Below are 22956 nucleotides of genomic sequence, written 5' to 3' on the forward strand. Positions count from 1 at the left end.
TCAACCAAAGGTGCTAGAACAAAAGTGTATCCACGTACAAAAAATGAACCTTGACCTTTACCATATGCAAAAATTAACTATAAAGAGATCATAGACCTAAAATTAAGAGCTAAAGCTGTAATCCTCTACAACAAAATAATAGGAGAGAATCTTGTGAACATAGGTTAGGCAAAAATTTCTTAAATAGGACATTAAAAACTATGAATTATGAAAGAAAAAATTAGGTTGAACTTCCTCAAAAAAAAAATGATAAAATGAATTTCATAAAAACAGGAAACTTTCATTCTTTTAGAGACACTGTTAATTAATGGAAAAGCAAGTCACAGACTGGGAGAAAATACTTGCAAAACACATTTTTTGATAAATAACCTTTATTCAAAGCATATTCTTAAAACCCTCAAAACTTTTAATAAGACAACAAATTTGTTCAAATGAGCACCAGACAGTAAAATTCAAAGGGACAAAAAAAAGATTAGTGATTGTTGGGGGGGCATATGTTATAATTAAAAGGGTCACGCAGCCTTATTCATAAAAGCCAAAACCAGGTCACAACTTAAATGTCCATCATCCCATAAGTGTATAAACTGCACTCTATTCATACAATGAACTATCACTCAGCAATAAAAAGGGACAAAAGACTGAAACACACAACATGGATAAACTCTAAAGAATTATGCAAGTAAAAAACAACAACAACAAAATAAAAACGCCATAGGTTATAAGATTCCAGTCATATAAATTTGAGAAAATAAAAAAATATGTAATAGAAAAAAGATGGTAGTTGCCAGAAATTGGGGATGAAAGGAAGAGACTAACTACACAGAGGCATGAGGAAAAATGTTAGGGCAATGGATACATGCTAGATCTTGATTGAGGTAGTAGATATGAATTTTTTGAAGAAGTAATGTATTCTTAAAATTGGCATATTTCATTGTAGGTAAAGCACAGCTCAATAAAGCTGATTTTAAAATTTTCAAAGTCAAAACTACACTGCAGTGCTACCCTTGGTCACTAAAACCAAAATATTTAGATAAAGATATTTTAAAATAAACGACTGAGAATCTGCTATTAAGAATGTATTTTATTTGATAACAAAAATGCCAGACAAATTCCCAAAGCAACAGAATACACCCAGTTTTAAATAAGTCCAACAAAGTTTGACAAAAATAGCTCATTACCTTATCCAGGGTTACACAAAATGTCAGTGAGGAGAGGTAGGAACAGCTTAATAAGCAGGGGAAGAAAATTATTCTCAAACTCTTGCTCTTAAAAAAACAAAACACCTGCTTTCTCAAACAAGTCTCAGGAATGTGTCTTCCTCTTGTCCGCTTTTTTTTTTCCCCCAAATTCCCTAATTTCCCCTAGGGTACATGGCAAGTCTATCAAAGCATTAAAAATGTTTACCTTAAATGTAAAGAATTTTTTTTGAAATGTAAGCAAAGGAGTTCCAGAAAGTCAACTAGTCATCCATTCTGGACCTAATTAATTAGCCCTTGTCTGGCCTTCGTCTCTCATCACCATACTGAATTATTAGGATTTCCTCAGCAGTTCTCTGAAGACTCAGCGCTATATCAACAAAGTATAGTTAACATTAAATCCCAGCTCTACCATAAAATTTATTTAAAACAAGAGTGGGAAAATTTTTCCTACGAAGAACCAGATTAATAAAGATTTCAGGCAATTCAATCTGTCCCAAATATTTAACTCACTGTCATGTGAAAGCAGCTATAAACAATCTCTAAATAAATGAGTGTGACCATGTTCTAATAAAATGTCATTTATGGATACTAAAATCTGAATTTCATCAAGTTTCATGTGTCACAAAACGTCACTTTTTATTTCTTTCAACCATTTCAAGAATGTATAATACAACACAAGACCTTGCAAGAACAGACCACATTTGGCCTGCTGAGTAGCTGGCTGACCCCTGATCTGAAGTCGGTCATAGTATCTCTTCAACTCAGTGTCTTTGTTGATAAAAGAAAAAAAAAATGTTAATACATGAATTAAGGAAACTAAGGAAACAGTGTTTTTCCACCACATCACAGCTGTATTACCGCACAAGGAAAAGAAAACACGATTACATGAAAATTAAAAAGTTAACAGAATTATATCAATGCATTGATATTATGGTTTTTCTCATTGGTTAAAATGGGTATGCACTAACTATAAGAGCAGTGACACTTAAAAAGCAGTATATTTAGGGGCTGGGGTTGTGGCTCAGTGGTAGAGTACTCGCCTAGCACATTCGAGGCCCTGGGTTCAATCCTCAGCACCATATAAAAATAAATAAATAAAATAAAGGTATTGTGTCCAACTATAACTAAAAAATAAATAGATAAATATTTAAAAAGCGGTATGGTAGGTCAATAAAAATTCAACCAAATGTAATAAGAGATATTCCTGTTCTTAATAAATTTATTGACTAATTGAAGGGAGAAGATATATAAACATAAGATAGCTAAGTAACAAAATAAGACTGTTTATGACTGAACAATATAGGACAAATATATGCTTGGTCTCTGAGTAAAACCAAATGAGCTACAGAAAGGTAAGGGTGTCCCCCTGTGAATTGGAGTGGTCAAACGAAGAGGGGGTATTTAAACTGATTCTTGGTAAATAGCGATCAGTAGAAGAATTGGAGGATACTAAATTTTTTTAAAAATGCTGTTAAGAAGAAATGAGATAGCAAGGACTGAAGCAAGAAAAGTGATATTGAGGGAATTACACTATCAAAGTAGCAGGGGCAGGACAATTCAAGAGACCAAGCTAAAAGTCTGATCTCATAAAAACTTGAAATGAGGAAAAGTTATAAACTGAGGAGTCACAATAAACATGAATGGTAGAAAGAATAATCTGGTGACTATATGCAAGTTAAATGAAAATAGTTGAGATCAAATGCTCAGAAATTAGACATTAAAATATTGTCTAAATATTAAAGTAGGTCAAAACACTGAAAATTACATGCATGATTTTCAAACCACTGGCACTCTTTCATGGTTTCTGTAACATAATCATATCCCCAAAGGTCTCATCCAAAAAACATCTAACATTATTTTACAGGTGTGTCTATTAACAACTCTTTACAGCACAGCAAATAGCCCAAACTGCTTTTAAATACCAAAGTAGGTGTTAAAGTCCGGAAAGAAAAAGGGCCAGAAGGTGAAAGAGGTGACCTCATCCTGGTCACACAACCCACTGTTTGCCTCTAACATCACCACCACCCACAAACAGCTGTTTAAAGATCTCCACAGCATCCCAAGAATTCTCCTTAGTAATTAGATAGGGGTTCTGAATTCAGATTGATAAACAATGACCTATTGAAATTAACCTGAAAATAAGTAGGATTTTATTAAAATATGGCCAGATTCTTCCAGAAGAAAATAAAATATTCAAACTAAAAGGAAATACATATCCAAGCATATAAAAGTAGAATAATAAACAATACCTTAAATATGAATTAAAAACTAAGAAAGTGAGAATGGAAGCCTAACAAAGTATTTAAATATTCCAAAATCCTATCATAAAATTAGATCCTAAGATGTATGACAGTAAAGTAGCCCAACACAGTTGTCATCTGTTTTTAAAAATATATTTGATGATGATGAGTTGTGGTCACACTGTGCTGTCCAGGCTGGTCTTGAACTGGGCTCAAGCAATCCTAAATAGCAGGAACTATAGGTATGACCACTGGGCGCAGCAGCTGTCCTATTTTAATTACTTATTTTGCATTCCCAAGATTACTTAACTGTAAGCTTGTCTGACAAAACCAAACCCTACACAGGCTATATCACCAATATCCTAAGAAAAGAGAAAAATGTATTTATTGATAGTGCAGGCATCAATACTTACATGAGTCACTGACCTAAAGGCAAATAATCTAAAGAAAATTGTTCCATCTCCCTTCATTATAAGCTTCATGAAAGCAAGGATGTTTGTTTTGTTCACTGATGCATCCCCATTATGAAAACAATGCCTGCCATGTAGGATTTGCTGAATAAATATTTGTTAAATTATTAGATTTTCTATCTAGGAACTATCTAGTTAATTTTAGCCACCAAAAAGCTATCAATAGATATTACAGGTTGAATACCCAAAATGCTTGAGACCAGAGAAGCATTTCTGATTTGGGAGTTTTTCTCATTTAGGAATATTTATATAGACTTTACCAACTGAACATCCTTAATCCAAAAATCTGAAATACTCCAAAATCCAAAACTTTGAGCTCTGTAAACTAAAAAGTTTCGGATTGTGGAACACACTGGATTTTTAGATGCTGTACTATAATCTCACCCTGCTCCCTCCCCCCACAAAAAAAGGTTATAACAATAGTTTCAGTTTTACTCAATCTATTTAACAGTTACCCTGGTGGGTGCTCTTTTTTTAACTGAAATTATGTTGTTGTGGAGGGTGGGGATATAGCACAGTGGTAGAGAGGGCTTGCCTTTGTTTGAGGCTTTGGGTTCAATTCCCAGAACATCAAAAAAAGAAAAGAAATTGGTCCTTAGGAAATTATTGTAGTTAATTTATGTAAAATGTCTGATATAGTTCCTAAAATCATAGCTTAATAAATAGTATAGCCCTTGCTTTGTTTCCCCTTTTCAATAAGTTATCCATATAAATAAAATTTCTTAAAATGTGGTCCACAAATTATGATTATTGATGATTATCTCCTAAAGCAAATATACCACAGATCACAAGACTCAAAACTTAACTGAGGGCTGGGGATGTGGCTCAAGCAGTAGCGCGCTCACCTGGCACGCGTGGGGCGCTGGGTTCGATCCTCGGCACCACATAAAAATAAAGATGTTGTATCCACCAAAAACTAAAAAATAAATATTAAAAAATTCTCTCTCAAAAAAAAAAAAAAAAACTGAGAAAAAACAAATATAAAAAACAGCCTCTTATAAACAGGTAACAGAGGATCAAAGCCATCAAGTTCATCACCTTAAATTAGAATGATATCAGAAAGGCAAGGCTGATGATGGCCCTTCTGCAGGTTAAAAACTGCAATGGATTTTAAGCTTTGTTTTCTTGGGATGCACATTATGTAGTCATCCAAATCTTTCTTGGAGTGCCAGGGGTTAGTTTCTCAATCATTCCATAAATTTCATCTGGTTTATAACTGGTGGAACAAACTTAAAAAATAAAGACTCTAGTAGCTACTTTTGAAGTTAAAAAACAAAAAACTAAACAAAACAAAACAAAAAACTGCAACGGAAGTGAACTCTATAGCTAGTTTGTCACTTCCTCAGGTGTTCAGGAATGGAGGGATGGGAAGTAAATGTTCCTCTAAACTACTTCCAACAGCTAAGAGGAACATTGTGACCTGACCTCTATTTTTCTGCTTCAACTCCAAACAAGAACATGAGTTTAAAGAAAAGCTCAATGTCAGAGGTCTAAGGTAAGCATCCATGTTCCCAAAGTTTTTTTAAAAAAAAATTCTTACCAACACAATTCTTACTACTCTATATTTTTAAAGTCTACATTATAAACCTATAAGGACTTTGTTTATAGCTGGAAAAGTATTGAGCACATACCAAGCATTCAACAAATATTTCCTAAATAAATATTCCCTGAATTCCCCACAGAACTACAAGCCTCATGAGAGCAGGGATTTTCAGTGTCTCATTCACTAACTTTCCACTGTGCTTGCACAGATGTGATCCACAGAAGCTAATAAAAACTTACCTTGTGAATGAAAATATTTAAGATCAGGAATCTCAAAAAAGTATCTCAAACTCATAATCTTAGCTCTATTACAGAAGCCTTAATAAACCAAGGTAAGGAGTTGGACAATGTACAAGTTTCAGTGTGCATATAATCATAAAATCCCATTCACAAACTTGATTCTCAAAAAATAAAAAGGAAAACGTTCATTGTCTTTCAGGTCATACCTCTTTATTCTAAAACTTTGTTTTCTCAATAAAGCAAATCCACATTAGATCCTAAAAATTGAGAAAGCATTGCTTGTGCCACAAACATTATCTATACCAATCATAACTAGAGAGGATTAAAGAAATAAGAGTAATGCCAAGAGGTACTAAAAGCAGTCAAAAGCTATGCCAACTAAACCAAAACAGGATGTCCTTATCAAAATAAAACAAAAACTCCCACTCACTCATCAATTACGACACTCTCCTAGAACAAATGTCTCAAAGAAAAATGCAAAGAAATTTTGTCATTTGCTCTGACATTCACTTAAAGATATGCACACGATTGTGACTTAAAGATTAGCAAAAGACGGTCATTTCAAAATCAGTATGTAGAAGTAAAAAATGATTAAAGAAAAATGTCTGATATTAATACTACTGAATAGCTGTTTTAAAATAGAAAATAATCTCAACTTTTAGAAAGTCATCATCAATTTTGGAATAGCAGAAAAAGTGCATTCTCTGTTTTGGTGGTGGTGTTGGGAATCAAACCCAGGGTAATGCTCTATCACTGAAGCTATATCCCCAAGCCTGAGAAAATGTTTAAAAGGGGGGAAAAATGCTTTCTTATGGAATATGGCAAACATAATTCAGGATAGTTTGACTCTCTAATAAACACCTTGCTGATAAAGTGATTTATCTGATAATCTTAAAAATATGGATAGCAAAAATGATCCAAATTTTTTTTAAATGTGTGTATATTTACACACACCATCAAGTTTGTGAACTAAAAGCTCATGCATTTTATTAAGGACCTCACTCAAAAGTCAATTAATATGTAAGAAAATGGATACAATTTGAGAGTATTATGTTGAACAAAATAAACCAGGTTCAGAAAGTCAAGGGTCACATGTTTTCTCTCATACGTGGAAAATAGAGACAATAAAGGAAAAAAAGGCAGGAGAGGGAATCTCATGAAAATAGAAGATCAACAGAGCAGAGGAAGAGGATTGGGGGGAAGGTTTACTGGGGAATTAAACTGACCAAATTATATTATACAAATATACAACAAAGCCCACTATTATGTAGAATCATAATGTACCAATAAAAATTTGAAGTCAATTATTTTATTCTGAAGAACATGTGGTATTCTGTTACTCATATTATAAATATCTATGGACTGAGGCTGTAGCTCAGTGGTAAAGTGCTTGCCAGGCATGTGTGGAAGCATTGGGTTCAATCCTCAGCACCACATAAAAATGAATAAAGATACTGTGTGTTCACCTACAACTAAATAAATATTTTAAATAAATAAATAATAAAAATAATATCTGCAATATTTATTAAGTATGAACCTGCAATTTAAATAGTCACTGGCCATGATTTTGGGTTCAGAATGACCTTTATGTAAATCAAACAAGCTTTGTTAAGTGGTTTCCCAGCCTATAGGAGGTTTAAAATAGGAAATTAGAAAGGTGGTGGTGGGGGGGAGTTGGACTAGAAACACTAACTGAAAAGAAGCAATGAATAACCATAGAGCATTGAATACCACTTTTATGCTGAAAGAGACAACTTCTTGAAGAAATAAACAATTGCAGCATTAGAGCAGGAAATGCTAAAAGATAAATTTTGGAACTTTTTTCATATCAGAAAGCAAAGAAGACTGGGGCTGCGGTTGTGGCTCAGCAGTAGAGCACTCACCTAGCACCCTGGGTTTGATTCTCATCACCACATAAAAATAAATAAGTAAAATAAAGGTATTATGTCCAACTACAACTAATTTTAAAAAAAAGAAAGAAAGAAACGAAGACCACTAAGGTCACAATTCAGGAGCCAATTTGAAGATGCTCCAAAAGGCCAAAATTAGGAAAATCTGAGCATCAAAAATAACAATAAGTATGGCAGGCTAATATATAGTAAATATAGAAAAATCCTTTAGTTTTAATTTAAAGGATTTACAGAAGGCAAAGAAATTTATACAATAACACCAAAGGATATATATAATCAGCACTAGGTTAACTGTATAGAACAAAAAGATACAGTTTCCTTACTGTGCAAAGGGAAAAAGAAAAGGGACAGGGAATACACAAATAAGAGGTTTAAAAGATATAGCAGAACCAGGTGTGGTGGCACACACCTGTAATCTCAGTTATTCAGGAAGCAAGAGGAATGCAAATTTCAGGCCAGCTTGGGAAATTGAGTGAGATCCTGTCTCAAAACAAAAAATAAAAAACTCTGGGGATGTAGCTCAGGTGTAGGTATGTCACTGGGTTCAATCTCCCATACCACCAAAAAAAAAAAAGAGACAGACAGACACACACACACACACACACACACACACTAACTGACCCAGCATGAAAGTTCACATTTGTAATCCCAGATACTTGAGAGGTTGAGGCAAAAGGATTACAAATTAGAGACTTTAGTGAAACTCTGTCTCAAAGAAATAAAATTTTTAAAAAGGGCTGGGCACAGTGGTACATACCTGTAATCCCAGCAGCTCAGGAAACTTAGGCAGAAGGATTACAAATTCAAGGCCAACTCCAGCAACTTAACCAAGCCCTAAATTACTTAATGAGACCCTGTCTTAAAATAAAAAATAGGACTAGGGATGTAGCTCAGTGGTACAGCACTTTCCCAGCATGCAGGAATCTTTCAGTTCAAGCCCTAATAATCAGAGGAAAAAAAGGGAGAGAAACACAGCAATCAAAAGCAATGTATGGATCTTATGTAAATTCTGTTTTAAACACACCACTGTAAACTGAGACTTAAGAGATAATCACAGAAAAAAAATAAATTAAAAAAAAAAAAGAGATAATCACAGAAATCTGACTGAATATTTGTCATCAGGAAATTACTATCAAATTTTAGGCCTGATAATAATAAAAAAAAAAGAGTTCTTACAGGTTTTAAAAAATAAAAACTCAATTGAAATTTTAAAACAAAGTAAGCAAAAAGAAGAATAAAGACACTGACCCTAAGTGACAAGGAAGATTATTAAACTGTCTAGTTATAATTTAACTGTCTTAGAATCATTTGTATATGGAGTGTATAGCCCCCACATAAACAGTTCTTGAAGGGAGCATTGTATTACAGCAAGAATAATGTCTAATGCTCATAATTAACCACTATCAGTCATCAGAAATAAGTTAAATTGTATTCTACACACAAAACTTAAGATGACCAGACGTCCAAATAACAGAATACAATGCACTGAAGTTTATAATCATACTTGCTAAAGAAAGATAGTCACAATACTTTTAAGTGGAAAACCATGGGTACTTTTGTTGCTTAAATATATTTTCTTTAACCAATCCCCAACTCACACACACCTAACCATACCTTGCTCAAAGATAATTGTTGACTGCTTATAAATATAGAAACAAGATAGTAAGAAATATGATCCTGACTGATGCCTTCCCATCAACAGTAGATACCTTCATCATGGTATAAAATACTATGCAGTTACAAAATTGTTAAAATAGAGAACCATAAAATATTTTTGCTAATTCAAAATAACAATTCACCTGCACCTTATTTAAAATTATATGAAATATATATGCATATTGATATGGGCTGAATTGTATCCCACCAAAATTCATATATTGAAGTCCTAATCCATAGTATTTTAGAATATGACTGTATTTGGAGATAAGACCTTTTAAAAAGGTAATTAGTTAAAACAAGGTCATATGGGTGGGTCCTAATTCAACATGATTAGTGTCCTTCAAAGAGGAGGTAATTTGAATATATACAAAGACATCAGGGATGTGCTTGCACAGAAAAAAAAGACCATGTGAGACTGGCTATCTGCAAGCTAGGGAGAGAGACTTCCAAAGAAAGAAATCTGTCTACACCTTGATTTTGGATCTCTATCTTCCAGAACTGTGAGAAAATTAATTTCTGTTTTTTGAGTCACCCCGTCTATTATAACTTAGTATGATAGCTCTAGCAAACACTTGTAAATAAGATTTAGAAAATAATACAAAGTGAAATGCTTGTGTTATTTGAAATGTTTTATCAACTTTTTTAATTAAAAAAATTGCCTAGTTCCTACACACACACACACACACACACACACACAGTGCAGTCCCAAAGCCATTAAGTGGGGCTGGGCAAGACAGGTGTATAAAGAGGTCATTCTGGCAAAAGAGCAGCCTAGCATGGAGTGCTAAAGCCCAGCACAGGGTGTCAACACCCAAGTTGATGAGAAAAGAACAAGGCATATGATGCTATAGCCCAAGAGGCACAAGGACTTCTGCACAAAACAAGGGAGCAGCCCAGCACAAGGAGTCAAAACCTGAGCAAGAAAAGAAACAGGAGGAAGAAGATTGATTACATGCTTGGGGGGGTGCAGGGGAGATCATCACATAAATAAATATGTTACACATAATGAAAGCCAGGGTTGCAGAGGTATTTACAAATAATGGGGCTATAGCTCAGCAGCAGAGCGCATTTCTAGCACAAGCAAGGACTTAGGTTCAATCCCCAGAACCTCAAAAATAAATAGAGAAAACTAAAATGAACCCTGTGCTGCTGTAACAATAAATGAAGAAATGAATACATCTATTTACCTCTACCCACATATGCACATACTTATATTCCCTAGTTTTGACTACTGTGAAAGAACTCTGATAGCAATAAACAGAACTAGTACATAGAAGCCTGAATTTTAACTGTCATTCTCCACTAAAAGAATGAGAGCTCCTTCAGAAAATGGCTTATTTCAGGATGGAGCAGGGAGAATATTAAGATAAACTTGAATCATCTTAGCATCAGAAAGCAAGAAAATCCTCAGAGTTTTAAACAGAAGCTAGCTTGAAGGGGTACCTGCTGGTCAAAATGGGGCCAATCTGAACATCAAAACAAAACAAAAATTAAAAATGGAATACCAGAATCCACAGACATAAATAAATCAAGCTGGGCACAATGGCACATGCCTATAATCCCAGAGACTAGGGATGCTGAGGCAGGATGATAATAAGTTCCAGACAAACCTCAGCAATTTAATAAGATCCTGTCTCAAAATAAAAAAATAAAAAGTTAGGGATGTGGTAAAGCATCCCTGAGCTCAAGCCCAATCACCCCCACACAAAAGCCAAGTCATACATAAATCAATAAATTGAAGGTCTGATGAGAAACAGAATATTTACATAGTTTAAAAACAAAAACCTCCTACAAAATACTTACGAACTATAAAGTTAAAAAAAAAAAAGTAATTTTTATAGTGGAAAGGCCTGGCAGAGACCCATCTTAATCAAATGATCAAAATAGACTTTATGAGTAATTAAAGAAATAAAAATTGTGTGTCACCTGAAAGCAATGTCACAAATACAGCTTCAATTCTGTGGAGTTTCTGCCAAGATGCGTAACTTGAATCTAATCAGGAAGAAACATCAAATACAGGACACTCTACAAAACAACAAGTCTGTAATATTGTCAAGGTCATGAAATAGACAGAAAGACTCAGAAACTGTTTCAGATTGAAGGAGACTAAAGAGACATGAAAACTAAATACTAGGGGCTGGGGTAATAGCACATGGAAGGCACTGGGTTCAATCCTCAGCACCACATAAAAACAAATAAATAAAAGAAAGATATTGTGTCCAACTACAACTAAAAAAATTTTTTATTTAATTTAAAAAAACTAAATAGTACATGTAATTTTGAACTGAACTTTTTGTTTTAAAAAGAGGAGAGATACCATATTAAAACAATGAAACTGGAATGGATCTGAGGACTTGGTAGACAGTAGCAATGTATCACTATTTTTCATTTTTGTTGGTTGTAGAATGGTTATGTAGGAGAATGGCCTTGTTTATAGAAAATAAACACTAAAATGTTGGGGAGTGACAGAGCATCAATTCAGCAACATTAATTCTGACTGTCAAGAATGCAAAGACAGGCATCCTAACTACCTCTCCAGCATAAGCAAACCTATGTCTACTGAAACCAAGTCATGCAATAAAGTAAATGAAACAAGATGACTATAAGTTAGGGACTGAGGCCCTCAGAGCATCCACTTAGTGGGTATGGGGACCATCTGGAATGTAAGCCCAGAGTGGCAAGATCATTTCATTTTTAAATAATTATCAAAAACACAGATTTTTCGTGAAATTTCCCAATTTTTAAAGTACTCAAAAGGGCCAAACAAAACATGTCTGTCAGCTAAGTTTGAACCACAGCTGCCTCTGGCCCAGAGACATGTTTCTCAAACTGAGGCCTAGGGATAAAAGGAAGCCACATGATATATACATGGAACATATTCTTGGAGTCAGTTTCATCCCAGGGTTTTGTGCTAGAATTTTCTGAGAGATGGGATAGTTTCATATTTTAAAATGTTATACTATGGAGTATAGTGCAAAGGTCATATAGTTTTTAAAACTTTGTATTTGAAAATAATGTCAAGCTTACAGAATAGCCAGGAGAACAAGTAGAGCACAAAAAACATACTATATATAGCTTTTGCCAAATTCACCTACTGTTAACATTGTCTCATTTGCTTTGAATGCACCCTCTATATATATATATAGATACATATATGTACAAAACACATATGTTTTCCTGAACATTTGAAATTAAGTTACATACATCATGTCCCTTTCTCCCTAACAGCTTTAGTAGAAATAGTCTTATATCATTCCAGATTTGATATCAATTTCAGTAAATTAAACGATACAATAATCTACATATTCCAATTTTGCAAAATGGTCCAATAATATCCTTTATTGTATTTTTACCTCTAATTCACAATACAGTCTACAATCAGATATTGCATTTAGTTGTCATGTCTTTTTAGCCTACTTTGATTTGAAACTTTTCCAGTTTTTGTCTTTATATTAAAAAAAAAAAAATACTGCTCCCCAATCTTTTTAAAAAAATTAAATGCTATCACTTGGAGTTCAAAGTTTCCCCATGATTATGTTAGACTATGCATCCATATCTGGAAAACAAGGGATATGTCCTTTTCACACCATCACATCCAGAGGCATGCAATGTCACTGGTGATATTTATTTTGATCATGAATTCAAGGTGCTGTCTGATTTCATCACTGTGTGTTTACTATTTCCCCCCTTGCAGGTAATAAGCAAAAAGTGGGGAGAAATTTAAGACCATGCAGATATCCTGCTCCACACCAAATACCTTCCTAGACTTAGCACCTGCTGACAATTTCTATCTACACCAATGCTTATTACACTGAGTTTTCTGGAATTACACAGATTTTAGAACTATACACATATTTCACTGCTAGTGATATTAACTATATTCTAATCACTATATTCAGATTCTTAAAACTTTTCAGACAGAGCACACAACTTATTTATCTTCTTCAGTTTGCTCATTCACACTTCAATATATGGGTCAACCTTCCTACTCACTCCCTCAAAGACAGAGATCAGCAACTAAAAATGTTTCTTTCATTAGATAGCCACATAAAGAAATGACTTTTATAAGGTGAACATATATAACTGAAATTTAAGTTTCATAAAACTTAATCAAGTGAAACAGATATTTTATATTCCATCTTTCTTCTTCTTTATCCTCAATTCTTTTTTCCTTTTTAATCAACCCGGGATTGAACCCAGGGGCGCTTAACCACTGAGCTACATCCCCAGATATTTTTTATATATTTTATGTAGAGACAAGAGTTCCACTGAGTTGCTTAGGGTCTCTCTCAGTTGCTGAGGCTAGCTTTGAACTCAAGATCCTCCTGCCTCAGCTTCCTGAGCTGCTAGGACTACAGGTACGGCCACTGCATCCAGCTCATTCTTTTTAATGTTAGTCTTGACCACTAATAAACTGATTTCAAAATCCATTAAGTTGTGCACATTACTTGCATTTGAAAACACTACCCTAGAACCTGAGCACAGAATTCTTAATCAGATTCCCAACAAAGTTGGGGACATTTTCACTCATTTTAGGTGAAATAAGATGACAAAAAAGAAACTTAATAAGTTTAAATACTAAATATTTAAAGTAACTTTAAAATCTTTATTCTGAGATTGCATTATAATTTTCTGGTCTTCAAATGTCATTTCCATTATAAAATAATGTGTGAAAGAGAAGGCTGTTCAGTTACCAGCTATAAACTCACTAGTCCCCTAGTTTTTTTTTACTGGATCGTGAAATCTCCACCACATGATCTCAGAAACATATGGGTTTCAACCATAGACAGGTTAATAACTTGGAAAATTATCAGGGAAATAAGAGTTATAATAATTTTCAGATTTGTAACAATTACTTCTACATTACAGCCATTAAAAAAAAAAAGTATTCTGTGATAGTGCTCTAGGACTTCTATGAAACGTTCAAATGGTGAATACTTAGAGATAGAAAGAAAGGAAAATACATAAGAGTTTCTTTCAGAAAGGAAATAATATTTCAATTGGATCTTGAAGGGTAGTTAGTAGTCACTGGGATGAAAGCATAAACATGAGATGGGCCAACCAAATTTGGAAAACAAGATATAAGTCATTTAGGCCAGAAGCTTTAAGGAAAAAAAAAAAAAAAATTAGCAGAAGACTGGGGTTGTGGCTCAGTGGTACAGCACTTGCCTAGCATGTGTGAGGTCCTGGGTTCAATCCTCAGCATCACATATAAACAAATAAAATAAAGGTATTGTGTTTACAACTAAAAAAAAAAAAAAAAACATAGCAGAGAACTTGGAGAATGAGGCTTAGGTGTTTGAATTAATTTAGTCACTAGGCAATGAAGTGTGATCTGAGAGGATGAATGGCACAATCTAAGCACAGCTTTAGAAAAATTAAGGGCCCTGTAAAAAAATAAATAAGACAGGTGGAGATTCTTGAGGCTATCCAATAATGCATGCACAGAATAATAAGTATTTGACTATGATAGTGGAAAAAGAAAATAATGGATGAGAAAAGGTGGTAAGAATTGACAAGTGCTGGGAATATAGCTCAGCTGGTGGAGTGCTTGCCTCATATGCATAAGGCCCTAGGTTCAATCCCCAGTACCACACACATACAAAAAAAAGAATTGGCAAGTCTTAGAAGAGATTTTAATGTGGTAGGTAAAGATGGAAAGGAATCAAACATGGTTCGGAGATTTCAAGACTTGGTGATATAGTATTTTGTGTAAAATATAAGCAATACAACAATATATAACTTCAATGTGACATTTGTAAAACGGGCAAGCACCTAACATGTTCTCCATAACTTCAAAATCCACTGCTATCAGATATCTAAACACTCAACAACCAAGGAACCAGTTTGAATTTTAAGTTTTTCCTTTTACAAAATGACTAACATTTTTAAAAGCAGAAAAGCTTTATCAACAGAATAACTCTTAAAAAAAAAAACAACCTAATTACTGGGGCTGGGATTGTGGCTCAGCAGTAGAGTGCTCGCCTAGCACATGCGGGGCCCTGGGTTCGATCCTCAGCACCACATAAAAATAAATAAAAGGATTGTGTCTAGCTACAACTAAAAAATTAAAATAAAAAAAAAAACCTAATTACTTAAGAGCGAACCATTTTCTAAGGAAAAGAATCAGATTTAGAAGAGGAGTTCAAATTCAGATGTATTAGATAGGCTTCATGTACCACACTGGGTTATGCAGAGTTACTAAAAGAATAGGGAAAAGAATGTTGTAATCCATCAGAAAATACTGAGTTCAAATTTTTTAAAAAATGGTTAAGATCCGATGAAAAATCAGAAGGCAAAATTAGATCCATAGTATGATTTTAATATTAAAAATCTAGGCATAGGACAAGACTAACAGCAAGTACATTAATATATTAACATCAGTTACATACAAATAGGCCAGAAAAATGATCATTTATCTTTCTATTCTTCATCTTTTTTTTTTTTTTTGGGGGGGGGTATTGTTTTCGTTATTTAAAAATAACATGGGATTTAGTGGTTAAATGGTTGCCTAGCATGCACAATGCCCTGAGTTCAATTTTCAGTAATGCAAAAATAAAATAAAAAATGAACATGGATACAAATCCCAAAAATTAGTCCTCCTTCAAAAAAAAAAAAAAGGCCAGGCATGGTGGCACACTCCTGCAATTCCAGTGAGTCAGGAGGCTCAGAAAGGAGGACCATAAGTTTGAGGACACCCTGGGTAACTTAGCAAGACCTTGTCTCAAAAATAAAAAAGGACTGAGGATTTGGCTCAGTTGTAGAGCTCCCCAAGATTCCACCCCCAGTAGCATTAAAAAAACAATTGGATTCACACATACATACATACAAACACACACACACACAGAGTCTGAATCTATTTTATCTATAAAAGAATAATTTGCTTCCTAAGTCAGAATGTAGAATAAATGGGGAAAAAAAAAAAAAAACTCTTCGTAAACTATGACACAATATGCAAAATTAAGGCATTAAAATAGTCTTAGACAGCTAAAACTATAAAGGAAGAGATAATATAGAAACACAGAAATATACAACAAGCCAGGCGTGGTGGTGCACACCTATAATCCCAGCAGTTCGGGAGGCTGAGAGGAGAATCTCAAGTTCAAAGCCAGCCTCAGCAACAGCGAGGTGCTAAGCATCTAAATAAAATACAAAATAGGGTTGGGGATGTGGCTCAGTGGTTGAGTGTCCCAAATTCAATCCCTGGTACATGGCCCCCACCCCCAAAAGAAATATACAACAGACTTAAGAAACTTACACTGAGATAATAATTGTTGAAGGAGACTATTTCCTTTAAAAAGACTTATGACTCATCTATATTTAAATCAAAATGTTTTTCTCAACTTTCTTATGAACAAATATTGAAGTTTTACATGTTATAGAAATGAATCCATAAATAGAGTGCTTTTTCTATGTTATCCTAAACATAAGACAGAAAAAGACCTAGTAATATTCTCTGGAATTGGGACTACCAAATAGAGTATTCCACTGCTTTTAAAAGCCAGGCTCTGAAGAGATAAAACTAGTTATCTCCAAATTTTCTCTCTCAGAAATTACTTGCTTGATACATAGTATAGCATTCTAAACAATTCTTCCCTTTACCCTCATTTCTGGTACTTTACTTATGCTTAAAAAACCCTAATACCTGCTCAAAACCAGGCAGTAAATTCCTTAAGAACAGGAAGCATGTATTTTACTTATTCTTTCATGAGGGACAACCAAGTTCAGTGCTGGTCCATATACAGTATTTTTTGGTTGTTGGTTGTTGTTTTGAGATGGGGTGGCACTATGTTGCCCAGGTTGGCCTCAAATTCTCAATCCTCACCTTTCAGCCCCCTGGGATTAGAGGCATGCAACGCCTTGCACAGCTCCAGATACAGTGTTAATCCACATACATGTTGAAAAACATTCTAGCTAACTCATGTTACAGATGTTGTACTAACACTTCAGAATTACTATTCATGCCATGTTATGTAACTTAATGCTACACTGAGCCCTTTAAGGCAACCAATAACCTATCAAAAGTTGTTTATTTTTTTTTGCGAGCGGGGTGGGGCTGGAGGGGAGATACTGGGGGCTGAACTCAGGGCCCTCAACCACTGAGCCACATCCCTAGCCCTATTTTGTATTTTATTTAGAGACAGGGTCTCACTGTGTTGATTAGTGCCTCACCCTTGCTGCGGCTGGCTTTGAATTCGTGATCCTCCTGACTCAGCCTCAGGAGCCACTGGGATTACAGGAATGTGCCACTGCGCCCAGACCAAACAATCTTATTATAAGAGAAATATTTCATATGAATACTTAAAGAATGCTTTAGACTAGATTAATATTTTAAAAAATCAGCCATCCCAATAGTACCTGTCAGTAGTCCCAGCTATTGGAGAGGCTGAAGCAGGGGATGACCAGCCTGGGCAAAACAATGAGACTCTGTTTCCAAAAAGGGGGGGAAAAGAGGGTGGGGAAATAAAAGTTAAGAATTTTAAAATTATGCTTGGCATGATGGCGCAAGCCTATAATCTCAGCGACTCAGGAGGCTGAGGCAGGAGGATCGAAAGTTTGAGACTAGGCTCAACAACTCAGCAAGGCCCCGAGCAACTTAATAAGACTCTGTCTCAAAATAAAAAATAAAAGGGCTGGGCATGTGGCTCAGTGGTAAAGCACCCCTGGGTTCAATCCTCAAAATATTTTTAAAAATAATTTAAAAATTAAAAATCACATACTACATTGTTCCTTTAAGAAGGCTAGATTAGTAATGACAAATTATACTTCTAATATTGCAATATTTTAAAAACCACTTTCTTAAAACTGTTCCTAAATTGAAACACAATGCTGTTATTTGTTCATCTTTATACTCTGCACCCAAAATGTTGTTTCTTATCGATACCAATCCCATGGTTTTGTTTATTACAATTTTTCTTCAGGAAAAAAAAAGGTTTTAATTTTGTTTTGTTTTTAACTTTTGAAGGCAGAAAAAATTAAAGCTGACATAAATTTATACTTTCTCTAAGTGCAAACACTGACTAATTTCCAAGCTAATTCTAAGTCTTAATTAAAACCTTTATTACGAATGAGATGCTAAAAAGACCAAGTATGAAATAAACCCAACTTCTGCCTTTTGAAAAATCAATAAGAAAAGCTGTATTGATAGTTTCCCACTTTGCACATAGACCTGAAATTTAAAATGTATACTATGTAGACGTGTGTGTGTGTGTGTGTGTGTGTGTATGTTGTCATTTGTAAACAACGCATCAAAATAATTTTGGGTAAATTTTAAAATAATTGTTTCTAAGATAGGTATGGTAGTGCACACTTGTAATCCCAGTGACTTGGGAGGCTGAGGCAGGAGGATCGCAAGTTTGAGGCCTGTCTCAAAATAGTTAGACGCTGTCTCAAAATAAAAAAATAAGAAGGCATAGGGAGCATCCCAGTAGCAGAGTGCCCGGTGTTCAATCCCCGGTACTGCAACAGTACTAGTAGTAGCTGTAGTACTAGTAGTAATTGTTGTTTCCAAAGTACTTCCTTTTTTAATTACCCTAACTCATGTACCAAAAGATAGTGTATCTAAGGAAAATTACAGAGTATAAACACCTGTTAACCACACTGCCTGAAAGTCATCAGCTGTTCAGATTAAAAGCATCCTTTGCAGCAGGGTGCACACCTTTACTCCCAGCAGTTTGGGAGGCTGAGGTAAGAAGATGAAGAGTTCAAAGTCAGCCTCAGTAACTTAGGGAGGTTCTAAGCAACTTAGCAAGAAGACCCTTTTTATACAGTATTCAACTTCAATGTAACATTTATAAAATGGCCAATCACCAAATATTTTTGTTTTCAAAACTCACTACATAGTTTTAATCACCATCAGATACACATATCTGTTTGCCTTTTCACTCATCAAACAAGCACACCGTTTGAATTTTAAGTTTCTCTGCTTTACAAGATGATCAGCATAGGAGTCACTTAAATAATCAGCTTTCCTGAATCATTCTGTTTATAAAGCACTCAACTGTTCTGCTTATAAAAATGTAGTTTTCTCACAATTTTTCAAGAACCCTCTAGTAGTATGTAAAAGGGACACACACATTAATAAATTGAAAGCATAATAAATGCTTTCCATACTTGCTACCCCAGAAGAACTTCACATTTTCAGTTCTTCTTTAGTTAAAAAAAAAAAAAAAAGTTTTAAACATCTCTTAAAGCACAAGTGCTTGCCTTTATATTAATGGCTCTCTTGATGATAAAATAAAGATCAATGTAACTCTAAGCTCCAGGCTAATGAACTGCAGGGAACAGAAACAAGCAATCTGGCAAGAGTTGAGCAAAGAGCTCTGTTTAAAGGCTACCAGTAAAATATACCAGCACCACCCCTCCCCCACTCCCAACCCTTTAAGGTTTCAATTAAGATGGGGCCTAGTTTTACTCTTAGGAGGACAAAAAGAGAAAGCAGAGCTCCTGCTGAGAAGTATCTTCATCAGGAGCAGCTCTAGAAATACTGCCAGGAACCATTTCCTTCCCTCTCTGCTGACATAGGTTCCTCTCTTTAGAAACAGGCATTATCTCCCCTGTTCCTGATCAACACCATTATCTAAAGAAAGGAAGTCTCATCACATACTACCCGAAAGATAGCATGGAATGAATTATTCTTCTTCATCATCATCATCATTTTCATCCAACATTAGTATGGGCTATAATGCTCTATAACAATGGGATTTATTTTCACCTGTCAGTCCCTCCTGGATTAGTTAAGAAGGGATAAACTAACTTAATAAGGCATATACACTACTTCAAAATATATCTAAGTGCTCTAATTGGTAAGAAAGACTTTCAAAACGCTCACTGAAGAAGCTCTCCAGAATTCTTCAAAATCAACAGAGGTGAAGTACAAATAAGTAGAGATCTCATAATGAGTACAAACTGAGGAGCCAAACCATACAGAGATTACCACAGGCCCAAAACAGCCTTCAAAAGATACCCAATATTAGCCCTAGTATTATGATCACATCCTTAGTGGACATATAGGACAAACAAGTCTTTCAGTTCAATATGAACTAATTAATAAACTCAGCCACGAGGCTGAAAAAGAACCAGTGAAAAGTTGATATCTCTCTAACAGGAGCCCAAGAATGGAACAACTTCATAGGTAAGGAATTGTAAGACATCAAAGGTTAGAAGGGACAACAGGTGCTTTTAGGAAGGAAAAACTAGCACTTAGTTGCCTCCTCTATTTTAGGACTTCCACTCTCAAAACAACCTTATAACAATGCTTTTTTTCCTTCCTATGATAGGGCAAAAATTATGGTCTTACTATGTAATAACTACATTGCTCTTTTACTTATTTACTTTAGATTCTTAAAATCCATCTAATCCCAACCTGTGTGGACAGACTAAAGTATGGCCTGTTGCCAGACTGTTCACTGATCTATGAACATTAACCAACTAAGGATTTATTATCAAGAAATGCAAAAGAAAGTCATCTGAGTACATGCTACCTCTATGTACAATACTCAAAATACAAATCCAGCAGCAGGTATCACATAACTGCAATATCAGCCAAAGTAGAAACTGTTTCTCTCACCACCATTAACAGTTGAACTCAATCTTTACAGTAACCAGATTCCAATGGCCTCAAAGAATAGTAATTCCAGACACAGGTATGGGGCACTGAGTATCAGCCTGGAATTCTGATTCCCCTAGCCAGTTACAACATTACTACCTTTAATCGGGTGAAAGGGAACACTGAAAAGATACTGCAACCTACTTAATAACTCCTTCCCTTTCTCCATTCCACAAAGACAACATATTCCAAAAATGGAGAATCCTTTCTTTCCCTACAGAGGCCCCCTTTCCTATGGATTCATTGGGCAGGATTACTTCTCCCCAGCATGAATATAGAGCCAAGAAACACTTCTGCTTTCACTCTTAAAGAGGGTCCCCCAACACAAATGCACCTCTTCCTTTCTTGTATTAAGCAATGATGCTTCAGTGCTCGAGGTCTCTCTACCACTGACTGCAAAATGTGCAGAGAAGTGGAGACAGTGAAAGGAAGTTGTCACTTACTAAGGGACACTTAAAAGAAGCCTCCAAATTTGAAATGAAGACTGGGGGGTACCCACTTCCAGAAGCGGAATTGGGGGCGGGGGGGTCTCTACCATAAAAGGGAGCCTCTGCGTGGGGAAGGGCAGTCTCCATCCTGAAAGAGAGCGCGGTATGTGGAAAGGACGAATGTTGCACCCTGAAGAGGGGTCTGGATTTTCAGAAGGGGTGTCCCACGGTTGTTGGGGGGAGCAGTGAAAGCATGATGGGTGTACCAGCTATTGGGGCCTCTGTGAAGGGAAAGGGTTCCCACTTTTGGAGAAGGGCCCTGTATTGAAGGGGGCTCTGGGAAGAAAGGAGGGTCTGGCTCGTAGGAGGGCTGGGCATGGGGGAGGGGCTCTCCGTCCGCCAGAGTCCGAGGAGGGGCGGCAGCCTCGAGGGGAACATGTGCAGTGGAACTGCTGCCTCCCCGAGGGGCAGGGCGGAGAGCAGGGCCTGGGCTGTGCGTGGAAGGAACAAGGTTCCCACCCTTCGCAGAAGAGGCAAGACTCCCAAGCCGTACTCACCCAGGCTGCCGGCGAAACCGTCCATCTTGCGGGGAAAGCGCCGGGCTCCGGGCTCAGCGGGGCGGGCACTTCATTCAGCGAACCAACAGACTGGCCGCCGCTGAGCCTGACCCACTCGCTCTCCAAGTCGACCGGCGCGGCTCCCGGCCCCCGCTTCCGTCGTCCGTCCGTCCGTCCGCCCTGGGCCAGTCAGTCACGGCCACCCGGGCCACTTCCCCAGTCAGGTTGAGAGCCGCGCCGCTCCGCCGCCTGCCCAGCCTCCCTCTCAGGCAGCAGCCTAGAGCGCGGAGCCCCGCCCCCGCGCCCGCGCGCAGCGGTAGCTCCACCCCCGCGCACGCCGTCACGCTTCCGACTCCGCCTCCCACGTGACGGTAAGGAGGCGAGGTCTTGCCAGCCCCGCCCCTCACCTTGCCCGGCCTCCGCGTCCCTCAGGCTCGCCCTCAGCGGGTGGTTGCGCTTGCGTGTTGGGCCTGCGAAGGGACTAGGACCTACGTCTTGAAGCTGGATCCTTGAGAGATTGGGGTGGTAAAGGTTAGCCTCCTGCCTAGGAAACTCAGGTGCATCGAGAGACTCTCGCCCTCACAGTTGTTGGGGAGCCCGGGGACTCAAGTCTGGTGTCCTTCTGACAGGGGGTGTGTCCTACAAAGACGCTAAAAAGGCAGCAAAGTGAGAGGAAGAATCCCTCCTTCCTTGGTTCCCCTCTTTCCTAGTCCAGTGAGGGATAAATGGGGGCGAGGCGTCCTGACCAGCCCCAGGCCACTACTGCCACAGCTGCAGGTCCCTGCACAGATCAGAAGCAAAGAATGTCAGTGCTGGATGGGACCCAAGTTTCATCTTGCCCAACCTCTTCTTATGAGGAAGGACACCGAGCCTTAGAAAGAATGCGACTGCCCGAGGTCGTGGAGCCTTGTGGAAGTAAAGCTTAGAACCCAGGCTTCCTTACTCCCCCTGGTGTTCTTTCTACCAAGGGTGCAAAGCGAATCTTTTATGGTAGATCATAAGAGTGATTGTCTATGATCAATAAGGCTTATTTCAAATGAAGTAAGCCTGAGTTCTAAGCTCAATTCCATCTGACTCACGGGGCAAGTGTCAAATCACCTAAT

General features: G+C 36.7%; 1 protein-coding gene across 4 annotated transcripts in view; it reads right to left on the reverse strand.

The window, feature by feature from the left end:
* The window catches only part of Eml4 (EMAP like 4), a 137905-nt gene extending 115765 nt beyond the window's left edge, over positions 1-22140 (reverse strand). For 2 of the 4 annotated variants that reach the window (XM_058573568.1, XM_058573565.1), the window contains exon 1: positions 21854-22140. In XM_058573568.1, coding sequence (XP_058429551.1) covers positions 21854-21878 — 25 coding nt within the window. In that variant the 5' untranslated portion in view covers positions 21879-22140. The remainder of the gene's footprint in view (positions 1-21853) is intronic. The other 2 variants (XM_046425276.2, XM_046425269.2) reach the window with 1 other exon arrangement.
* Between the last annotated feature and the right edge of the window lie 816 nt (positions 22141-22956).

The sequence above is a fragment of the Marmota monax genome, unplaced genomic scaffold (genome assembly GCF_021218885.2).
Source record: "Marmota monax isolate L192 unplaced genomic scaffold, Marmota_monax_Labrador192_F-V1.1 WCK01_AAM20220418_F8-fsc00015, whole genome shotgun sequence".
In the NCBI taxonomy this organism is placed as follows: domain Eukaryota; kingdom Metazoa; phylum Chordata; class Mammalia; order Rodentia; family Sciuridae; genus Marmota; species Marmota monax.